The sequence below is a fragment of the Pelophylax lessonae genome (genome assembly GCF_965119305.1).
Source record: "Pelophylax lessonae genome assembly, chromosome: 8".
NCBI lineage: Eukaryota > Metazoa > Chordata > Amphibia > Anura > Ranidae > Pelophylax > Pelophylax lessonae.
Window position 1 is genome coordinate 96,362,187 of NC_138775.1, and position 20,070 is coordinate 96,382,256.

At 42.9% G+C, this 20,070-nt stretch overlaps 1 protein-coding gene across 1 annotated transcript in view; it reads right to left on the reverse strand.

Moving 5' to 3' along the window:
* The window catches only part of DNAL4 (dynein axonemal light chain 4), a 63,382-nt gene that overhangs the window by 7,913 nt on the left and 35,399 nt on the right, over positions 1-20,070 (reverse strand). Inside the window, exon 2 of the mRNA XM_082266121.1 lies at positions 13,452-13,560. Within this exon, the coding sequence (XP_082122247.1) occupies positions 13,452-13,523 (72 nt within the window). The 5' untranslated portion in view covers positions 13,524-13,560. The remainder of the gene's footprint in view (positions 1-13,451; positions 13,561-20,070) is intronic.

Sequence of the window (20,070 nt, forward strand, 5' to 3'; positions counted from 1 at the left end):
CCCCACAAATTGAAGACGCCTGCGATTTTAATCTCCAAAATACTGATTTACTTTCATGATCTGACCACATTAGGTTAAAAAAAAAAAAAAAAGGTTTTCATTAAGTTTTGGTCTGAGTGTAGGTAAAGGTTTAAAGCACTACCAGGTTTTTACTACAGTCTGTGCCTCTGCTAGGTAGATCCACCTTTATTTGTCCACGAGACCATTGTCACTATGACAGAAAGTAATTGTATTTTACAGTTGTCACCAGAACAAGGAAAAGAGGACAGGGTAAACTTTTTGGTGACAATTGTCTAAGGCATGCCACAGAGGCAGAAAATTTCTTTCCTACAACCACGAGTGACAACCACACACAGTGTTGACAGGGCAATTGTCTGCTCTTGGCGGGGGGGGGTGGGGTTTGGTGGGTCAGGGGAAACTGTCCCCACCAGGAGAAGACTGTGTTTATTGCTAGCGGCTATAGAAGCCACTAGCGCTATTCACAGGTGAATCCGGCTGGTTGGTTGTACTGAAGTTGATAGATCAACCAACTTGGAAGATTTAGCCTGCCCATACACAGTTCGAATCTCAGTAAGTTCTCTCTTCACTGTAGTGATTTCCTTCACGCCTTGTTGTGCCTCCGGAACAAAAAGTAAAGAGGAATCTCTTCAATGACACACAAACTGTAAAAAAAAACCAAAAAAAAAAAACAAACTGACGGGTTTTAACCCTTCCAACTGTTTCTAAAACTGAAAAAAAGTATTAGCTATACATCCCCTTTAAGTAAACATGTCTATCATTTTCCCAGGTGCCAACTAATAATACTGTTAAAAAATGTTACCCCAACATTTCATATTCCTGATATGTGTCTGGTGTACGATGCATCTTGTTCATTTCATGTTGCTTCTCTTGTGTGAAATCCCAAATGTTTTTTGGCTGTGCTGGGAGAACAGCCTGCCGGTCCTCTGATGATCAGATTTCTGCTGACACGCCACTCCCCTGCACCAGCAAGGACTAACCAAGGTGGAACCACATGTTACTTGCAAAAAGGTGCAACATGCTACTTCAGACTGAAGATGGGAATACAGAGTGAAGTGCCCACCAGTGACACTCCACCCAGTGATTTAATTCTTTCCATACCAACCAACTTAAAAAAGGAAAAAATGGCATCCAACAATTCTTAAAAATGTAGTCGCTCCCGATGCTCAGTCCACATGGCTTACTCAGAAATGAGTCAGAGAATGGGTCATGTGAGAAGCTGTTCCACGGTTCTGGTTTGAGAAAGTGCTCTGTGGCTAACCAACATGGTGTACAGAGAACTGGAATGTGCCACAAGCAGAGCCCAGTGCCTGAAAGTCACACAGTCCAGGCAGGCCCCACAACTGTCCAGTCCAGCAGGGTCTGGGTACAGCAGATACAGAGATCAGCTCAAGAAGCATGTAGATGAAGCCTTGACTGAAGAAAAAAAAATGATTGAACAAAAATATAAATAATGAAAACAGTTAAACATTTCTCAGTAGAGAAAGGACGTTTATTCTCCCTGGACACTAGCAAAAACTGGGGCACGCTGAGAGTGGGAGGAGTTATACTGGGTTAGCCATTGTTTTTTTTTTCCCAGTATTCAAATCCTCCTGTAGGTGGTAGTATAATCCATATGTCTCTGAATGATGTGCCCCTCAATAAATAAAAAATAAATATTTCATAATAGTATACAAAAATAAAAACATGTTTTCAAAACTTAAAAAAATTAACCCCCAAAGAATACAGGTTCCACTTCCAATGATGAAGCGTGTAGGATGGGCATCACGCACGCTATGGCGAAGTTAGTGGAGTTCTGAAGATGTGAGATGTTGACGGTGCCAAAACTTCAATCACTATACAATTTAAGCTGGTATTGTTTAGTGCCGCATATGCACTTTTTAAATAGGAGTTTATTTTAAGGTTTGGCTTCAATGTGATTATATAAAGTTGTATTATATGCAGTTTCTGCTTTCTTTAAGGCCCGATGCTATATGGGATGCAGATTTGTGATATACGTGGCATTTATCTCCAGCCTTAAGATTGAATACTGGAGAACATACAGTATTTGAAAAAAAGTTGTATATGACTTACCTTTATTCTGCAGGTCAATATTTCTGCTGAGGTTTGCCTCTACAGGTAAAGGATCACACTGGTGGTACGTGAATACACTGTGGATATTCATTTCAATCACTTCACCTAGAGTTCATCAGCATAATTGTGGAAGTTTTTATTTGGTTTGAGTCTAGGTTCACACTGAATGCGGCCTTGAAATCACACAATTTCAAAGCCGCATTTCAGTGCAACTTAAGGTCCAACTTGGCTGACATCGTATTCAACTTCATGCACAGATGACCAAGCATGTCGCACCTGAAATCACCAAAAGTAGTGCAGGAACTACTTCTTCAAATCGGTGCAGCACCGCAAAGTCGGCATCTTACCAATTTGAACAGTGCCATTGCCAACAATAGGGTGTGATTTGTCATGTGATTTGACCTGTCAAATCGCATGACAAGTCACACCCGTGTAAACGGGGGCTAAAGCACATGCATCTAAAGATTTACCTGAAAAGAATATCTGGTGAATGTCAGATTCACTGCATTAGAAAAACATCCCTTAAAGTGATCGTAAAGTCAGCTTTTTCTTTTGTATCTACAGGTAAGCCTACTGTAATAAAGCTTACCTGTACGTACAATAAATAACTCCAAAAACTTGCACCATTTAGGAGATATTCACATTTGTAGCAGTCTGCACACTGCAATCTGAATGGCCCGCACACTTGAATATGACTGCCATTCAGAGCATTGTGCCGCAATCTTTGCCCCCATGCACATGCATGGGAATGACATCATCGTGGCCTGGCCATTGCACATGAACCTGGGATGAAAGACCACATTAAGATGGAACTCCTGGCAGCGGTGACACTGTGCATACTAGCACATTATGACATTAACCTGCAGAGGGACTTTTTTTTTTAGGAGTGTTTACTACTACTTTAAAGAGCATTGTCTTTACCCCATTAGTTGCATGGTCTTAGAAAGATCATGGTAAAAACGAAATTCCAGGGATGTACTGTACAAAAACAATATTAAATGCCTCCAGTTTACAGTACAGTGGGTAGTTTTCAAAAATAACAGCTGCATATTAAATATTTAGGTTTACTACTAGTGCATTACAAGATTCCTTTTGTAGAATTACTAAAGGTTATATAATTCTTTACATAAAAGCAGAATTTTCTTTTTCCATCTGAGTACCGTCCGTGATACTTTTTTTTATTTGAGCTAACATACAATTTTTCAGGACAAGCTTTCGGAGTATGTCCCCTAGACTGGGTTAATAGTCACAGAGGGGGGTCGTAAATTTGTAGAATAATGAGTAAGGAAACCGATATCTAAATTTAGGCCGTTATTTTTTGTATGGGTTTTCTTACTCATTCTACGACCCCCCTCTGTGACTATCAACCTCACCCAGTTTATAGCTCTCCCTCTGTCTTAAAATGGAAAATGGTATTATAATGTTATATCATCACATCGATAGATGGCAAAGCATTTAACAAACGTACATTCAAAATACATAGCACTAAATTACATATATGTTGGATGTCTCCAGGAAAGGTGCAGGAAAGTCACATGTACATACAAAGCACAGAGCTTGGTAAACACTGAGATGCGACAACATGTTTAGCTCCCCCACATGCCCCCTTTAGAGAATAAAGGGGGCTGTGCGTGCCGGCTGCTGATGGACACATGGGAAAGATTGAAAACCAAAAACATGTGGAAGATTGACAAAAAAAAGCCGCATAACCAGGAAGCATTCAAAATTTACAAAAATATCAAAAATCACGCAAATGTATATTTTCAGAAAAAGCAAAACAATTTAAATAAAAAAAAGGAAAGAAAGAAGAATTATTAAAAAATAGAGAAAATGTCTATAGAGGGAGACACAATCAGAGAAACTGCCACCAGAGAGGACCTATTCTGCTGCCTGTAACACATTGTGGCCAAATGCAGTATCCTCCACAGCTCTGACATCCACTTGGTAAAACCCTGTGAATGTATGAAACAAAAGACCATGTAGCGACCTTGCAGATCTGAGCCACTGATGCCTAATGGAGGATAGCCCAAGATGCCCACACATTTATGGTAAAGTGTGCTCTCACTAAAATGGGTGGGACCTTGGCTTCTCAAACCATAGGCTTGAATGATTAACTGGCAGATCCAATGAGAAATAGTTGAGCTGGATGTGGACTAGGAAAAAAAGAAAGGCAAGGCACTGTCCTGATTCAAGTGAAAACTAGAAACCACACTAGGGAAGAAAGATGGATGAGGAGGCAACATCACCCTATTATGATGCAAGAAACGACTCCTTATATGAAAGAACCACCAGCTCAGACACACTTCTTGCCGAAGTGATAGTAACCAAAGAAGCCAGCTTCCAAGTTATAGGACTAACAGAGTTTCTTGAATATGTTCAAAAGGTGGCTTCTGCAAGGACAGCCAAGACCAAGTTCAAGTCCCAAGGGTGGCCTGACAGGTGGGACTGTCTGCGGTACACTCTGCACAAAGTACGAATCAAGGAGTGAGAAACAGTCTTGTATTGAAAATGTTGTTGTCCTTGTTGTTTGAATACTGTATATGGACAATCCGGGGCTTAAGTAATATGAAGCCATTTATCTAATGCTGCTAAATCCGTTGGAAATATGCCTTTTTTTTATTGATTAGTTACTCGTTACTATGTGACCTAGTTTTATATAAGATGAGAAGATTTATTAACTGATCATAATCCGACTTCAGTGATTAGTATAACTGTACCTACAGGTCTGGTACTCTACCTAGAGATGAACACTTTGTATTAGCCCAGTGAGGCTCTCTATAGATGATACACACTTAACACTTTTTCACTTAGCCCAGGCTCACACTGGTACGATTTGTCATGCGATTTGACAGTTCCAAATCCCATGACAAAGTCGCACCCCATTGCCGGCAAGAGAACCATTAAAATCGCTGCGACTCATGTCACAGTGACTTTGAAAAAAGTTCCTGCGCTGCTTTTTTTCCAATTACATTGTGACTTGCATAGACTCCTGTTAAATGAAGTCACAAGCTGTAATGAAATCAGAGGAGCCAAACGCACTGATCTGCGGCTTTGAAGTCACCATGAAGTAGAGCGATTTCAAAGCAACACTGGTGTGAACCAAAGGTTTAATGAGGAGGGTTGGGGCTTTTATAAGTGTTTTCCGGCCTTCAGCAGGCTTAATGAAGTCTGAGCCTGTTTAGGTCATGTTCACACTTGTGGCTGGGGAATGTGGGTGATAAAAACACATGATTTAAGCTGTGATTTTTATGCACCCCCCACCCCACCATTCTCCTTAAAGTTTAACTAAAGGCAAAACTTTTTTATTTTTTTTAGTTTTAGACAGAGTGGACAGGGATTAGAACACCTGTCAGTTTTTATTGCTGTCTCTGCACCCGTTAAGGATATTCACCCTCTCTAGTTGTCCTGTTAACCATTATCAATGAAAGTGAATGTAAAAGAAAACTTTGGGTTGTCCCCAGAAAAGTAGTAGAAGGAAAATCCTTCAATGGGGACACTAGTTCTGGTGACCTGGGAGTCTCCAAGGAATTCCCTTACATTGCAGGCATTCCCTCTCCCTTCCTGTTTGGCTATGGGACAGGAAGTGAGTGGAAATCTCCACAATAGGACACAGATGGCGGAGAAAAAAATCTGACAGGGGCTATAACCCTCGCTTATTCTATCCAAAATGAAATAATACTTTTTGCCTATCGTTCTACTTTAAGCTGCAAAGGAAGCAGATCGGGAGTACAACAGCCCCAATCTCTTGAAGCCAGTATCTCCCCACTCATTTAGGCCCAGGTTTGAGAGGAAACTTCTGATGAAAAAGTTTCACCAAACGAGGGACAGAAACATCAGTAGAACGAATCCAACATCTCTCCTCAGGACCATATCCTTTCCAGTCAGTTAGATACAAGAGCCAAAGAGAAAACCTATTGACGATGTATGGTCTAAGGAGAGAAACATGGAAAACATTGGAGATTTTTAAATGTGATGGGAGACGGAGCTTAAAAGTGACAGGGTTAACCTGGCAAAGAATTGTAAAGGGACCAATGAAACGGGGAGCAAATTTCATAAAAGGTACTCGGAGACAGATATTCTTGGTAGAGAGCCAAAACCTTATCACCAGGGAAAATTTTGGGGCTCACACAGCAACGACGATCTACCGCTACATTGTACCTGGAAGCTGCCACATGTAAATTCTTTGAAACATCTGCCCAGATAGAATTGAGAGATCGTTGCATCTCTGCAGCCGCCGGCACCTCAGCAGAGATCGGAAAAGGAAATGGTACTGAAGGATGGCGGCCAAATACCGTGAAAAAAGGGAGACTCACTAGTGCTGGCATTAGCGTGGTTATTGAGGGCAAATTCTGCCCAGTGTAAAAGGTTTACCCAATCATCCTGGTGGGCAGAAATGAAGGCATGAAGATACCGTTCCACATTCTGGTTAACCCTTTACGTTTTTCCATTTGACTGTGGATGAAAAGCTGAGGAGTAGTCCAACTTGATTATAAATGATGTGGCCAGGGCTCTCCAGAAGCAGACCGTAAACTGAACTCCACTATCAGAGACAATGTGTGAGGGCATACCATGGAGACGGAAGATTTCCCTAATGAAGATGGAAGCCAAAGTAACAGCAGAGGGTAGCCCTGGAAGAGACACAGGTACACGGAGAGGTGGAGATACCTTAGGTAGACAAGTTTGATGGCATTGCGACCCCCAAGATAACACTTGGCCAGAGTTCCAATCCAGATAGGGCGAGTGTTTCTTCAACCATGGAAGTCCAAGAATGATGGGACTAGATGACTTGGGAAGTATCAGGAAGGAGACTTCCTCATGATGGAGGACACCGACATGCATGGTAATGGAGGTTGTTCTAAACTGTAAGGGTCCGAAGGCCAAGGTCGAGCCATCCACTGCTGATACAGAAAGAGGCATAGCCAGGAGAATGCCCAATTCAGTGGCCAAGGACTGCTCAATGAAATTCACGGGTGCTCTAGAGTCCACATATGCAGAAACCGGATACGAGTTCAGGGCCCAATGAATAGAGACGGGTATGATAAATCAAGGGTAAGTGGCGGAGTTCAGATTCTGGTCTAGATCGCCTCCCTCTAAGCGACCTAGACCTGAGAGTTTCCCGGAATGCAGGGCAGGATTTTATTATATGACCACCAACTTCGCAGTAAAGACACAGACCGAGTCTCAGGCGACGTGACCTCTTTTGGAGTGAGGAGTGTCTGGCCTAATTGCATAGGTTCGAAGAAGCCACAGAAGCCAACACAGCGGGAGAGATGGGTTGTTTAGGAACGTTCTGGACAACAGGAGCGAAGCGACCCACCGGGAAGGGGGGGGGGGGAGGGGGGTTACGTGGCGCAGTCCTTTCCAGATTTTGCTCCTGGAAGCGGACATCGATTTGGATGCTAAGGGCAATCAAGCCAGCCAAGGTGGTGGGTATAGTTCTGCCAGCCAGTTCATCCTTTATACAATCTGCAGGACCTTGCCAAAAGGTTGCAGTAAGAGCCTCATTGTTCCATGCCCGTTCCTGAAGCCAAGGTGCGAAACTGAACTACATATTGACCAACAGTCATGTTTCCTTGACGAAGTCGAAGAAGAGCTCCAGAAGCAGATGAGGCCCTGTTAGGCACATCAAAGGTGTTACGGAAAGCTTGTAGGAAGGTAGAGAGACTGAAAATGGTAGGATCTTGATGCTCCCACAGCAGCAAGGCCCAGGCCAGAGTTGGTCCCGACAGGAGTGAAATCATGTACACCACCTTAGAACGATCAGTAGGAAAATAATGGCCCGCTAGCTCGAAGTGGCTTGAGCCCTGATTGATGAAGGCCCGACAAGCTTTGGGGTCACCAGAGAAGGGAGGTGGTGAAGGCAGCTGGAGTTTAAAGGACTGACCTCTGCTGGAAGGACTGCTGAAGCAGAAGCGGCAAGGGTGGACACAGGAGCTGGAACGGAAAGAGAGGGAGTAGGCACAACCTGCAGCTGATCCAGATGGGAGGAAAGTGCCTGCAGAGACTGCATAATATTTTCTTGATAAGCCTGCCTCTCGGCGCCAAACACTGAAGTAGATCCAGAAGGGGCTGCAGTGTCTCCGAGGTGCTCATGGCCTGAGCAAACTGTCAGCGGGTTTGTGGAAGTGAGCCTTTGTAGATCCCCAGCTCAGGATTCCCCAGGGTGCTGAGTCTAAGCCCCAGCCTGCTTCTTCACCAGGGCCCCTGATGGTGGGGATGGATTTGCAGCAAGCTGGAACCAGGCAAGCTGGAACCAGCCGAAGATGTGGAGACTGCTGGCGTGTGCAGAGTAAGCAGCTGACCAAAGGATATCCAAGAGACAAGCCAAAGTCAGGACAGGCAGCAAACAAACACAGACGGTAAAACGAAGCAGGGGTCGGTACACAGTAAATCAGATACAATAGCCTAAGGGTATACAGATGGGAGCTCAGAGAACAGTGAAGTTGCTCAGGCACTGGGGGTTACACTGAGCAAGTCTTATATAGACAAGCCAACTAGGAGGTGGGCCAGGAAGTGATGAAGGGACAGAAAATAAAAGCCAATAAAAGCCCACAGGATAGCAGACAATGCCATAGGAAATCACAGCCACACCACACAAGTAACAAGAAGCACTGCAGCAGGGAGGTAAGAGTATACAAGCAAAACTACAGGCTAACTTGTGACACAGGCTTCCTGCCGCTCAACAGTGAGGAGATAACAGGACCCAAGACCATAAGTATGGTCGGACCGGAAGTGTCCACTGCCATATTCACTATGTTGTTCTACAAAGCTTTCCTGGGCTAGGTTGGCAACCACTGTTCTCAGGGTTACCACCTCTCTTCACAAAAGATGCGGCAGTAGTTGCAAGATAAGTCCACCTTTTAACAAAAAAATAATAAAAATGCTAATTTTTTTGCAGGTAAAAAAATATGCGTTTATTATTTTTGTTTCTGGAGCTTTTATAGCATTGCACCAGTGATCAGCAGATAGTGCCATGCAGGTCTCCTGCAGATCTGTCAGTGTATCTGTGTGACCGTACATCCCATATGGACAAACAGATACAATGTGACAGGAAGAGAGAATGAACTACCACAGCACCGTGGTAGTTCATTGAAAACCACAAAGGCTGCCGGACCTTTCCATTCCCCTTTCATTTCCTAGTTTTCCATTCACAAAACACTGTGAATGAGTGACGCGACCGGGCAGGCGGGTGCCCGCTCGGCCACGTTTCTTTTAAATTGTTTGCTTGCTGTCAGATCGGGGAGGTGCAGGAGTCTGTCTGTTCGTAACATGAAACACCATGATTATGAGTGTAACATATAACATGTTATGAAAGGTGAACTTTAAATCAGGGGAAAGGCATAGATTTGGGAGAACTGGTTCCTAAGGTGTTACCAGTGCATCTACCCCTATTGCCAGTGGGACTCTCTTCTGGAACACAACCTGTCCAACTTGTTGTAGAACCTGGAATCTACAGTAGTAGATCCAGCTCCAGAGCTCCTCAACTATAGCAGACTGCTGAGAATGGCTCAGGATGCAGGGACCACTGTCCTGGTATTAGTCGCTGACGACTTGGACAAAACCCCTGCCACTTTTCTATACTGGGAATATTTACTGCCGACATAGAAGGCACATGCTGTTCTGCCCCAGACAGAATGTGGTTCACCTTTCCCTGAGCTGCACGACTCCTGGTGTCACCCTGGTGGTTGATATATGCCTCTGCAGTTGCATTGTTGGACTAAACCCTGACCACAACCTGCGCAACTGGTTCGTCCAATAATCCAGAGCAAGGCGTACCGCCCAAAAGTTCCAAGATATTGATAGGCAGTATTCTCTCCTGTGCTGTAGCCACCTTCAAACCAGTCCCCCAAGCAGAGAGCCTGGCATCAGTAGTTACTATCTTCCATACAGCTGCAAGAAAAAGTATGTGAACCCTTTGGAATGATATGGATTTCTGCACAAATTGGTCATAAAATGTGATCTGATCATCATCTAAGTCACAACAATAGACAATCACAGTCTGCTTAAACTAATAACACACAAAGAATAAAACGTTGCCATGTTTTTATGCACACCATGTAAACAGTGCAGGTGGAAAAAGTATGTGAACCCTTGGATTTAATAACTGGTTGAACCTCCTTTGGCAGCAATAACTTCAACCAAATGTTTCCTGTAGTTGCAGATCAGACGTGCACAATGGTCAGGAGTAATTCTGGACCATTCCTCTTTACAGAACTGTTTTAGTTCAGCAATATTCTTGGGATGTCTGGTGTGAATCGCTTTCTTGAGGTCATGCCACAGCATATCAAACAGGTTGAGGTTAGGACTCTGACTGGGCCACTTCAGAAGGCGTATTTTCTTGTGTTTAAGCCATTCTGTTGTTGATTTACTTCTATGCTTCATTGTCCTGTTGCAACATCCATCTTCTGTTGAGCTTCAGCTGGTAGACAGATGGCCTTAAGTTCTCCTGAAAAATGTCTTAATAAACTTGGGAATTTATTTTTCCTTCGATGATAGCCATCCGTCCAGGCCCTGACACAGCAAAGCAGCCCCTAACCATGATGTCCCCACCACCATACTTTACAGTTGGGATGAGGTTTTGATGTTGGTGTGCTGTGCCTCTTTTTCGCCACACATAGTGTTGTGTGTTTCTTCCAAACAACTCAACTTTGGTTTCATTTGTGCACAGAATATTTTCCCAGTACTGCTGTGAAACATCCAGGTGCTCTTGTGCAAACTGTAAACGTGCAGCAATGTTTTGTTTGGACAGCAGTGGCTTCTTCTGTGGTATCCTCCCATGAAATCCATTCTTGTTTAGTGTTTTACGTATTGTATATTCGCTAACAGGGATGTTAGCCTTTGCCAGTGACTTTTGTAAGTCTTTAGCTGACGCTCTAGGATTCTTCTTCACCTCATTGAGCAGTCTGCACTGTTGTCCTGTGATCCAAATTTAGCCAACAGCAGGCTAAAGCCCGCTGTCAGATGATATCACAGAGCTGCTCCAGGCTCTGTACAGATCATGACTTTAATGTCTTCATCCACCCAGATGCCTGAGGAGCAGCTGCCTGAGAACCTACGTTAGCTGCTTCCATCCCCTCACAGCCTGGCTCTCCAGGGAGTGCTGGAGGGGCAGAGCAGAGAGCCGTTGACTGATGGTCACCGCTTTCTGCTCAGTGAAGACTAAGAAACAGAGATCAGTGGTCATGTGATCGCTCAGTTCTCTAATTGTGGTATTTTATATACACCAGATTCATACATTCTATAGCTTCCAGCTTGAGCAGAATTATTTTCAGTATCTTGTGCTTGATTTGGATTATGTTTATAAGTTGTAATTATTTTCTACAGACCCTTACTATGTTTTAATTTGTGTTTACCGGCTACCTTTTCCCACCCTCTTTTTTAGGAAGGGCACAGGTCTACATGTGTAAGTTTAATGTGTATAGGGGAGTGTCACAGCCGAAACACGTTAGCCTGCCCATTACTGTTTTTTTTTCATATGTTGCAATAAAGACTTTATGAGATGATATAGATGATAACAAGCTGCAAGCTATTTTTTCATTGGATGGATGTTATACCCGTATTTGGGGTGGTCTTGTTCCTCACCTCACTGCCCCCTCTCAGTGTGACAGCAGACAGGAGTTCCTCTCCCCACGCCGCACTGTTAGATTTTTAAAACAGCACAGCGGTGCAGGGCTCCACCCACAGGAATCTGTGAATGAAAAAAAGGCCCATCTTCCACTGCGGCAGATAAATTTGTAGTTTCAATGAACTGTGGGTGCAGTGTTCAGTACTGGAATTTTCATATATGTTTATACGAAGTAGTGTTAAGGGCAAAAACATTTGAAGAGCCCACTGGCTCAGGTTAGGTTGCATGTTGCAAGTTTTAGTGGGTAGATTTCAGGCTGGGAGAGTGGGCATTCCTGCACCTGAGTGCAGACTGCCCTGGGTAACAACAACATAGGATACTGAGGCTTCATGACTGAAAGATCCGCTATCCAATGAATAAAAAAGGGACAGGCCAGGGACTGTAAGGCCCCAGTCAAACTTGCTAATGGGAATGTTTGTGATTACCTGTGGGAGACTCAGCAGAGATGCATGCAATTAGGTGTGAGCTGGAAGCTTCACTGAAAGCAATAGGAGCCTGACAGCGCCAACAGCCAGGGCCATTCACATCTAATCGATCATGCTAAGATTACCTGCAGATGATTGGCTCTGGATGTGGACAATCTGAAGCTCACAGTCTGCAGTGAAATCACATTAAGACCTGTCCACACCACAAGTCATGCTGAACCCACAGCTGCTAGTGTGTGCTGGGGAGGAACAGTGCACTGTTTTTTGTATGAACTTTATTGAAATGCCACAAAGTGACATTTTGTTAATTTCTATTGGCCATGCTGGGATGGGATGGGGTGGACTGTACCCCTTCAAGCTGTGCTAAAAAACTGCACGCCTTACTTTTTTTTAGGGCACACCACAGCAACATGGTGAAGTGAACTGGCATGATAGAGAACAAGGCTTTTTAGCTTGTCTTGTGTTGCCACTGCACTGTTGCCCCGCATAGTCCTTATGTGAAAGGACTCCATAAGCAATCCATGTACATGAGGGGAGTCTGTACAACTGTGCAAGGCCGAGGTATATCTGGATTTGAGCTTTAAACACACCGCTTTGATAAATGTCAGCCTGAAAGCTCTTTTAGACTGAATCAAGTTAAAGCTATGCCTAGAGTATTTTCTGGGTTATGAAGGCCTCCCATAGGGTTACCATAGAATGAATCCTTGGAGAGGCACAAACTTCACATACAGCAGTGCGTTCTGGGTGTGAGCTGAGACCCTCCTTTCTTATACTCGGAACACAACAGAGTCTGTCTGAGCGGTGCTCAGCCATTCAAAGAAAGCGATAAATTCTAGCAATGAATACAAAGCTTCCTCTGATTTGCTGAGTCAGTGAGGCGGGCTGATGATGTCACAATCTCTGACTCAGCCAATAAGAGGAAGCTTTGTATTCATGGCTAGAATATATTGCTTTCTATGAATGGCTGAGCGCTGCTGTGTTCGGGTTATGAGACAATAAGGTCTCAGCTCGCATCCGGAACACAGTGCTGTATGTAGCCTCAGCTATATCCAGCAGCCTCACATTTTAGTGAGGGACATAATTTGTTTGGGCTGGCCAGCTAGGCCCAAATAACTATGGAAAGTGTTACAAAAGCTGGAGTTCAGCTTTACGAAAACTCATAATTAAAAATGAAAAGGATGAATGCCTTGAACGATGAAAGTCAAGGACAGGATATCACGAGCAACAACAATTTTCACCTATTTTTCAATCTTCCCTCAGGAACTGTGAGCATAGTACAACAAACATGATTACCAAATATTTAGCATTACCCGTATTAAAGGAAAGCTATGCATCCTCTTGTAATCAGCCTCATCCTTCTTGCCTTCTCCAGGATCTGCCATTCCAGCTTTTCTTTATGTTGCAGCACTCACTGTATACCTTTAAGTTGTAGAAAACAGAACATACAGTATAGAGGGGATATTAAAGGACCAGCAGTGATAACGGCTTAGTTTCATTTCCTAAAGAGGCACAAATTGTTCAACATATTTCAAGCTAAACACACAGTCTCCCAGCTGCTTTCACCTACATTTTATCAAAAAAGATGCACTGATCTTGATATCAAACATTGCTGCAAGTCCTGAGCACAATGGAAGAACAAAAGGGAATCAAAAGGTACAGATGCTTGCTGCTCAATGTATGAACTTCAGGGCCACCACTGTGCTGTTTAAATTTGTTTTTACTTGCAAACAATGGCAGGCTAAACATTAAAGAGCACAGCTCTTCTTTGTATCACCAGGGCAACGGCAGATAGGATTGCGTCCGAAGGATAATGAAGAAAAAAAGAGACTACATTTTATAGGACATTGCATCAGTTTTGTGTTTTATACCACCACACTTTTAAAGATATCACTCATTTATATTTCTTGCAGTTTGACTGCTGGCTGCAAAACTCTCCTAGGTAATAGACCACCAATAGCGGGGCTTTGAATACGCAGAGGATACATTTATTAAGGATAAAAATGTATGGTAAAATACGTTTTGATCATAGTCCCTCATGTTATTCAATACAATAAAATAATCTAGAAGTGTTGGACCCTATGCTTGACTTTGCAGGTCATGCAGGTTAGTATTAACTCTTATCAAATGGATCTAGGCTACACCAAGAAACACAAAGGGGGGGATAGTTCTAACAGGAGTGGGACACACCCAACATGAGAGGTTCATTTAAAGAGAAGAAACAAAGCCCCAAATGATCAGTTTAATAAAATCTATATAACCTCTATTTTTTGATGATGGAGTCAAAATTAGTTAAAAAAAAAAAAAAAAAAAAGTAATCTGCAATGCGTTTTGTGGGTCAAAAACCTCATCAGTGCTGGAGCTCTGTTGGCAGAGTTCCTGATATTGACTGTGGTGTCTATTAAGCAGATGTCTTGAACTGAAATTGTGGGAAGCTCTGTGGCTAGGTAATGGCATTGCCACGTTTCTCTACTGGTTGTCACTCCATTATCAACATTAAAGGTTATATGAAATTTAAACTAATCATTTGGCAATTAGTTTAATCTCTTCATATAAACTACATATTATATAAGTAATCTGCACACAATCGGATAACTACTTAGATGTCTAATACACCCAATATTCTACAATACTCCATTTAGGTTTGAGGATAACAACAACCTATCATGCATTCAGACCCCCTTGACTTTTTCCAGTTTTGTTATGTTGCAGCCTGATACCACAGTTGTTTAAATTTATTTTTAATCTCATCAAACCTACACTCAGTACCCCATAATGACAAAGTGAAAACAGTATTGTAAAAATGTTTGCAAACTTATGAAAAAGGAAAAACTGAATTATCACATTGCAAACAAGGATGTGTAATACTCCTCAGGTGTTCACCCAGACAGAAAAGTCAAACACATAAGCAGCGCTGGTAGATATTAAGCAATAATAGTATGCAAACAGTTCATGCACTAAAAAAAGGTCCACAAAAAGTACAACAAAGGAGGGATGGCCAATCACCACGGAGTGAAGATGTAATTATGGAAACTTCCACCGCACCTCGTGACCCCCTAAGGCAATGCACACTCACCAAACATATGATATAATAAGCCTTTTACCCACTTAAGCCCCGGAAGATTTTACCCCCTTCCTGACCAGGGCCTATTTTGCGATTTGGCACTGCGTGACTTTAACGGACAATTGCGTGGTCGTGCGACGCTGTACCTAAACAAATTTGACGTCCTTTTTTTCCCACAAACAGAGCTTTCTTTTGGTGGTATTTGATCACCTGTGCAATTTTTACTTTTTGCGCTATAAACAAAAAAACAGCGTCAATTTTGCAAAAATAACAATATTTTTCACATTTTTTAGATGAAATCCCCCCCCCAAAAAAAGTAAAAATCTAAATTTTTAAACATTTTGGGCCAATTTTTTTTTTTTTTTTACCATATGTTTGGTAAAAAAAAAAAAAAAAGAAAAAAAATTGCAAAAAGCGTATTTTGATTGGTTTGCGCAAAAGTTATTCCGTTTACTAACAAAGGGAAAGATTTTTGTCATTTTTGTTGTTTTTTTAATGCGTAATGGCGGTGATCTGCGATTTTTTTTGCGGGACTGCGACATTGCGGCGGACAGATCGGACCATTGACTGACATTTTTGACACTTTTGGGGTTACCAGTGACATTTCTACAGTAATCAGTGCTATACATATGCACTGTTACTGTAAAATTACACTGGCAGTGAAGGGGTTAACTTTTTTGAGAGGGAGGGGTTATGTGTGTCCCTAGGGGCGTGATTCTAACTGTGATTGGCTGTGGCTTGAGGTGTAGGAACAGTGATCAACGGTCCTACATAGTAGAACCGTATGATCACCATTCCTACACAGGGGAGAATGACAGGCGGCTTGTTTACATTAGCCGCCTGCCTTTCGGACGATCGCGAGTGACCGGCGGACATCGGGTCCGCCGGTCACACGCGCGCGCGCGCGCGCGCGGGGAGGGGGGTCCGTGACCACGCGGGAGCGCGCCTAGACCCTCACAGGCTAGCAACGTAACCCTACGTCGCTCTGCCTGTGAGGGGCTGACCGCCGACGTTAATAGTCGTGCAGCGGTCGGCAAGTGGTTAAAGGTATCTTTTCTCAAGATGGATCCCCGTCCAGGCCGATCAAGAGGGACAATGCTTAAAAATTCAGCTCTTAAGTATAAACACAATCCCTTTAACAAGATGACCCCCAGATCCTGCCCCCCCCCCCATGTGAATGAGTATGGGGTACATTGCATCCCTACCCATTCACCCACAAAATTTTTTTGACAAGTCCTTTATTAATTGAAGAATATCCCCCATCATAGTTTCAAGGGGTCTTCTTCCTCTGGTGCCGTCTTCTTTCTAAACTCTTCACCCCACACTGTCCTCTTCCTCCGGTCCCCCCCCCCCTGTCTTCTCCCTCCGGTGATGCCTTATCCCTAGCCTGATTTCTTCTTCTTCCTCCGCCGCTGTCAACCTGCTCAAAAAAAAAAAGAAAAAAGGAGGATGCTGCTCTGATGCTGGCTCCTTATTTAGCTACGGGGGGTGGTGGTAACGTCACAAGGGGGTGGGGTTTCTGCATGATGTAACCGGATGACCACACCCCAAAGCTATATAAGAACTCGCAGACACCATTGCTGAAATAACCATGGGAGCCAGCGTCGGAGCAGCATCATTTCTTTTATTTTGAGCAGGTTGGTGGCAGCAAGAAGAAAAAAAATATAATTTTTGTAAGAACTTACCGTAAAATTATTTTCTCCGAGTCCTCTGACAGACGTAGCCACTTCATAGTTCCTCACAAATGGGTAATGTGCCACCTACAGGAGTAGACTAGGCAGTGAAACTATTTAGAAAAACTTTTCACTAGACACACCCTTAGGGGCTGTCCCCTTAGACATTACCCCCAGACACATCCAGCTTACTAATCAGTTTTGTAGCAAGCAGTGAAGGAAAAAGACAACCAAACCCCAATAGAGGGGCGGGTGCTGCGTCTGTCAGAGGACTCAGAGAAAATAATTTTACGGTAAAATTCTATTTTCTCTTACGTCCTCTGACGGTGGCTGCATCTGTCAGAGGACGTAAGAGAAAAGAAGAAGAAATCAGCAAAGGGAGAAGACATCACCGGAGGGAGAAGCCGGAGGGGAAGAAGACAGCGGGGGGAGAAGACACCTCGGAGATATGACACATCAACATGGGGGCAAGGTTCTTTGGGGTAGGGGGGCACAGAGCCTCCCCATTATGAGAGCATGTGGCCTTGTTTGGTCAAGGAGGGGGGTTAGGCAAACGCTCTTCCCCCCTCTTTCCTGACCTGCTGGGGGGGCTGCGTGCTCGGATATAGGCCTGGTATGGATTTTTGGGAGGGACCCCATGCCGAGTTTTTTCTTTCTTTTTTTAATTTTTGGCGTAGGGTTTCCCCTTAAAATCTATACCAGAACGAAGGGTCTGGTATGGTCTTGGGGAGACCCCACACCATTTCTTTTTAAATTTTGGCGTGGGGTTTCCCCTTTAAGATCCTCAGAGCACGAAGTCGAATCAGTTAAGATGATGATACCAACTTTCATTCAAATCAATGGGCTAAAATTGTGCCCAAGTCAGACCAAAGTAGTGCAGGAAGCATTTTCAAAGTCGACAAACACAAGTCAGACAAGTTAAGACGGCCCTCATAGGGAACCATTGATTTTGACATGTCATGCGACTTGTGCTCTGGAAATCTGAGCACATGTCAGATTAGTGTGAAATGGCCCTTACTGAGATGTTTCTACACCTTGAATGGAGTCCACCTACGGTAAATTAAACTGATTGGATATCATTTGAAAAGGCACACACCTTTCTATAAAAGGCCTCACAGCTGACAATGTATATAGCATCAGAGCAAAATCCATGAGGTCAAAAACCAACTGCCTGCAGAGCTCGGAGACATGATTAATGCAAGTCACAGATCTGGGGAAAGGCAAAAAATAAAAATTTCTGCTACACTGAAGTTTCCCAAGACCACAATGGCCTCAATAATTCTAAAATAGAAGAAGTTTGGCACTACCAGAACTCTTCCAAGAGCTGGTTACCCTATCATACTGAGCAATCTAGGGAGAAGGGTCTTAGTAAGAGAGGTGACCAAGAACCCGATGGTCGCTCTGGTTGAGCTCCAGAGATCCTGCGATGGGACAAATTTCCAGAAGGACAACCATCACTGCAGCCCTCCAGTGATGTGGGCTTTATGACAGAGTGGCTAAATTCAGTGCAAAACACATGAAAGCCCACTTGAAGTTTGCAAAAAAATACCTGAAGGACTCGCAGACGAAGGAACAAGATTCTCGAGTCTGATGAAACCAAGACTGAACTGTTTGGTGTCAAATTTAAACATTATATCTGGAGTAAACCAGGCACCCCCCATCACCTGCTAAACGTTTGCAGAATGAAAAAAATTGTTTCGTTTCAATTCATAATTTAACCACATAACAACCGCCCACCACAGTCTTACTGCAGCAGGCAACGGCTCCTGGGCAAAGCGAAGTTATACTACGTAGCTCGCTCAGGACACTCTAGGGGGCGAGCGCACTCCACCAGGGGCACGCTCCCGCCCCCCCTCGTTAGCTGGGGAGCCAGTGCTTGTGACCGGCGGCTCCGATGGCCGCCGGCCACTCGCGATCTCCCGCAACTGAGAGAGGAAGACAGACAGCTGATGTAAACACAGCCGTCTGTCATTCTCCCTGAAGTGATCAGAGGCTATGTGATCCTGCTATATAGGATTGCATGCCTCTGTGATTACTTCACAAGCCACGCCCCCTGACAGTTATAATCACGCCCCTAGGCACACATTTAACCCATTGATCACACATACTGTTAACCCCTTCCCTGCCAGTGTCATTTTTACAGTAACAGTGCATATTTATAGCACTGATTACTGTAGTAATGTCACTGGTACCCCCATAAGTGTCAAAAACGTCAGTTAGGGGTCCGATCTATCTGCCGCAATATCGCAGTCCCGCAAAGAAAAAAAAAAAAAAAAAAACAACACAGATCGCCACCATTACCAGAAAAAAAAAAAAAAAAAAATGAATAAAAATTACATAAATCTTTCCCGTAGTTAGTAAACGCAATAACTTTTGCGCAAACCAATAAAAATACACTTATTGCAATTTTTTTTACCAAAAAATATGTAGCAGAAAACAAATTGGCCTAAAATGTTAAAAAAAATTAAATTTTTACATTTTTTTTTGAGAATTTCATATAAAAGAATGTGAAAAATATTGTAATTTTTTCAAAATTGTCGCTCTTTTTTTTGTTTATACTGCAAAAAATAAAAATCGCACAGGTGATCAAATACCACCAAAAGAAAGCTCTATTTGTGGAAAAAAAAAGGACGTCAATTTTGTTTGGGTACAGTGTCGCACAACCGCGTAATTGTCCGTTAAATTAACGCAGTGCCGGATCGCAAAATAGGGCCTGGTCATTAAACAGCCAAATCCTCTGGGGCTAAAGTGGTTAAATAATTTTGTTTAGTTAAATTCGTTTTTGAAATGCGTTTCTTTTATTCATTTTGGAATTTGATTAGAATTGGCATTCAAATTAACGGTTATATTATATTTTATTCTATTCAAGTATTTTCTTTTCTATGCTATTCACATTTGAATTCATTCTATTTGAAATTGGAATTTCAGAAGACAGTTATACTCTATTTTTTCTTTTTTTTTTTTTTACTAAATCTAACCTGTTAAAGTGGACCTGTTTGGATTTATTCTATTCTAAATTCGAAATGGTCATATTATATTCGATTTTAGTCTATTGTTTTTTTTTCTATTCTATTCAAATTTGAATTTATTCTATTCGAATTTCAAAAGATGGTTATATTCTATTTTTATTGTTTTTTCTATTCTATTCTATTTTTTATTTTCTTTTAGCCTAATCTATTCTAATCGAAATTCGAA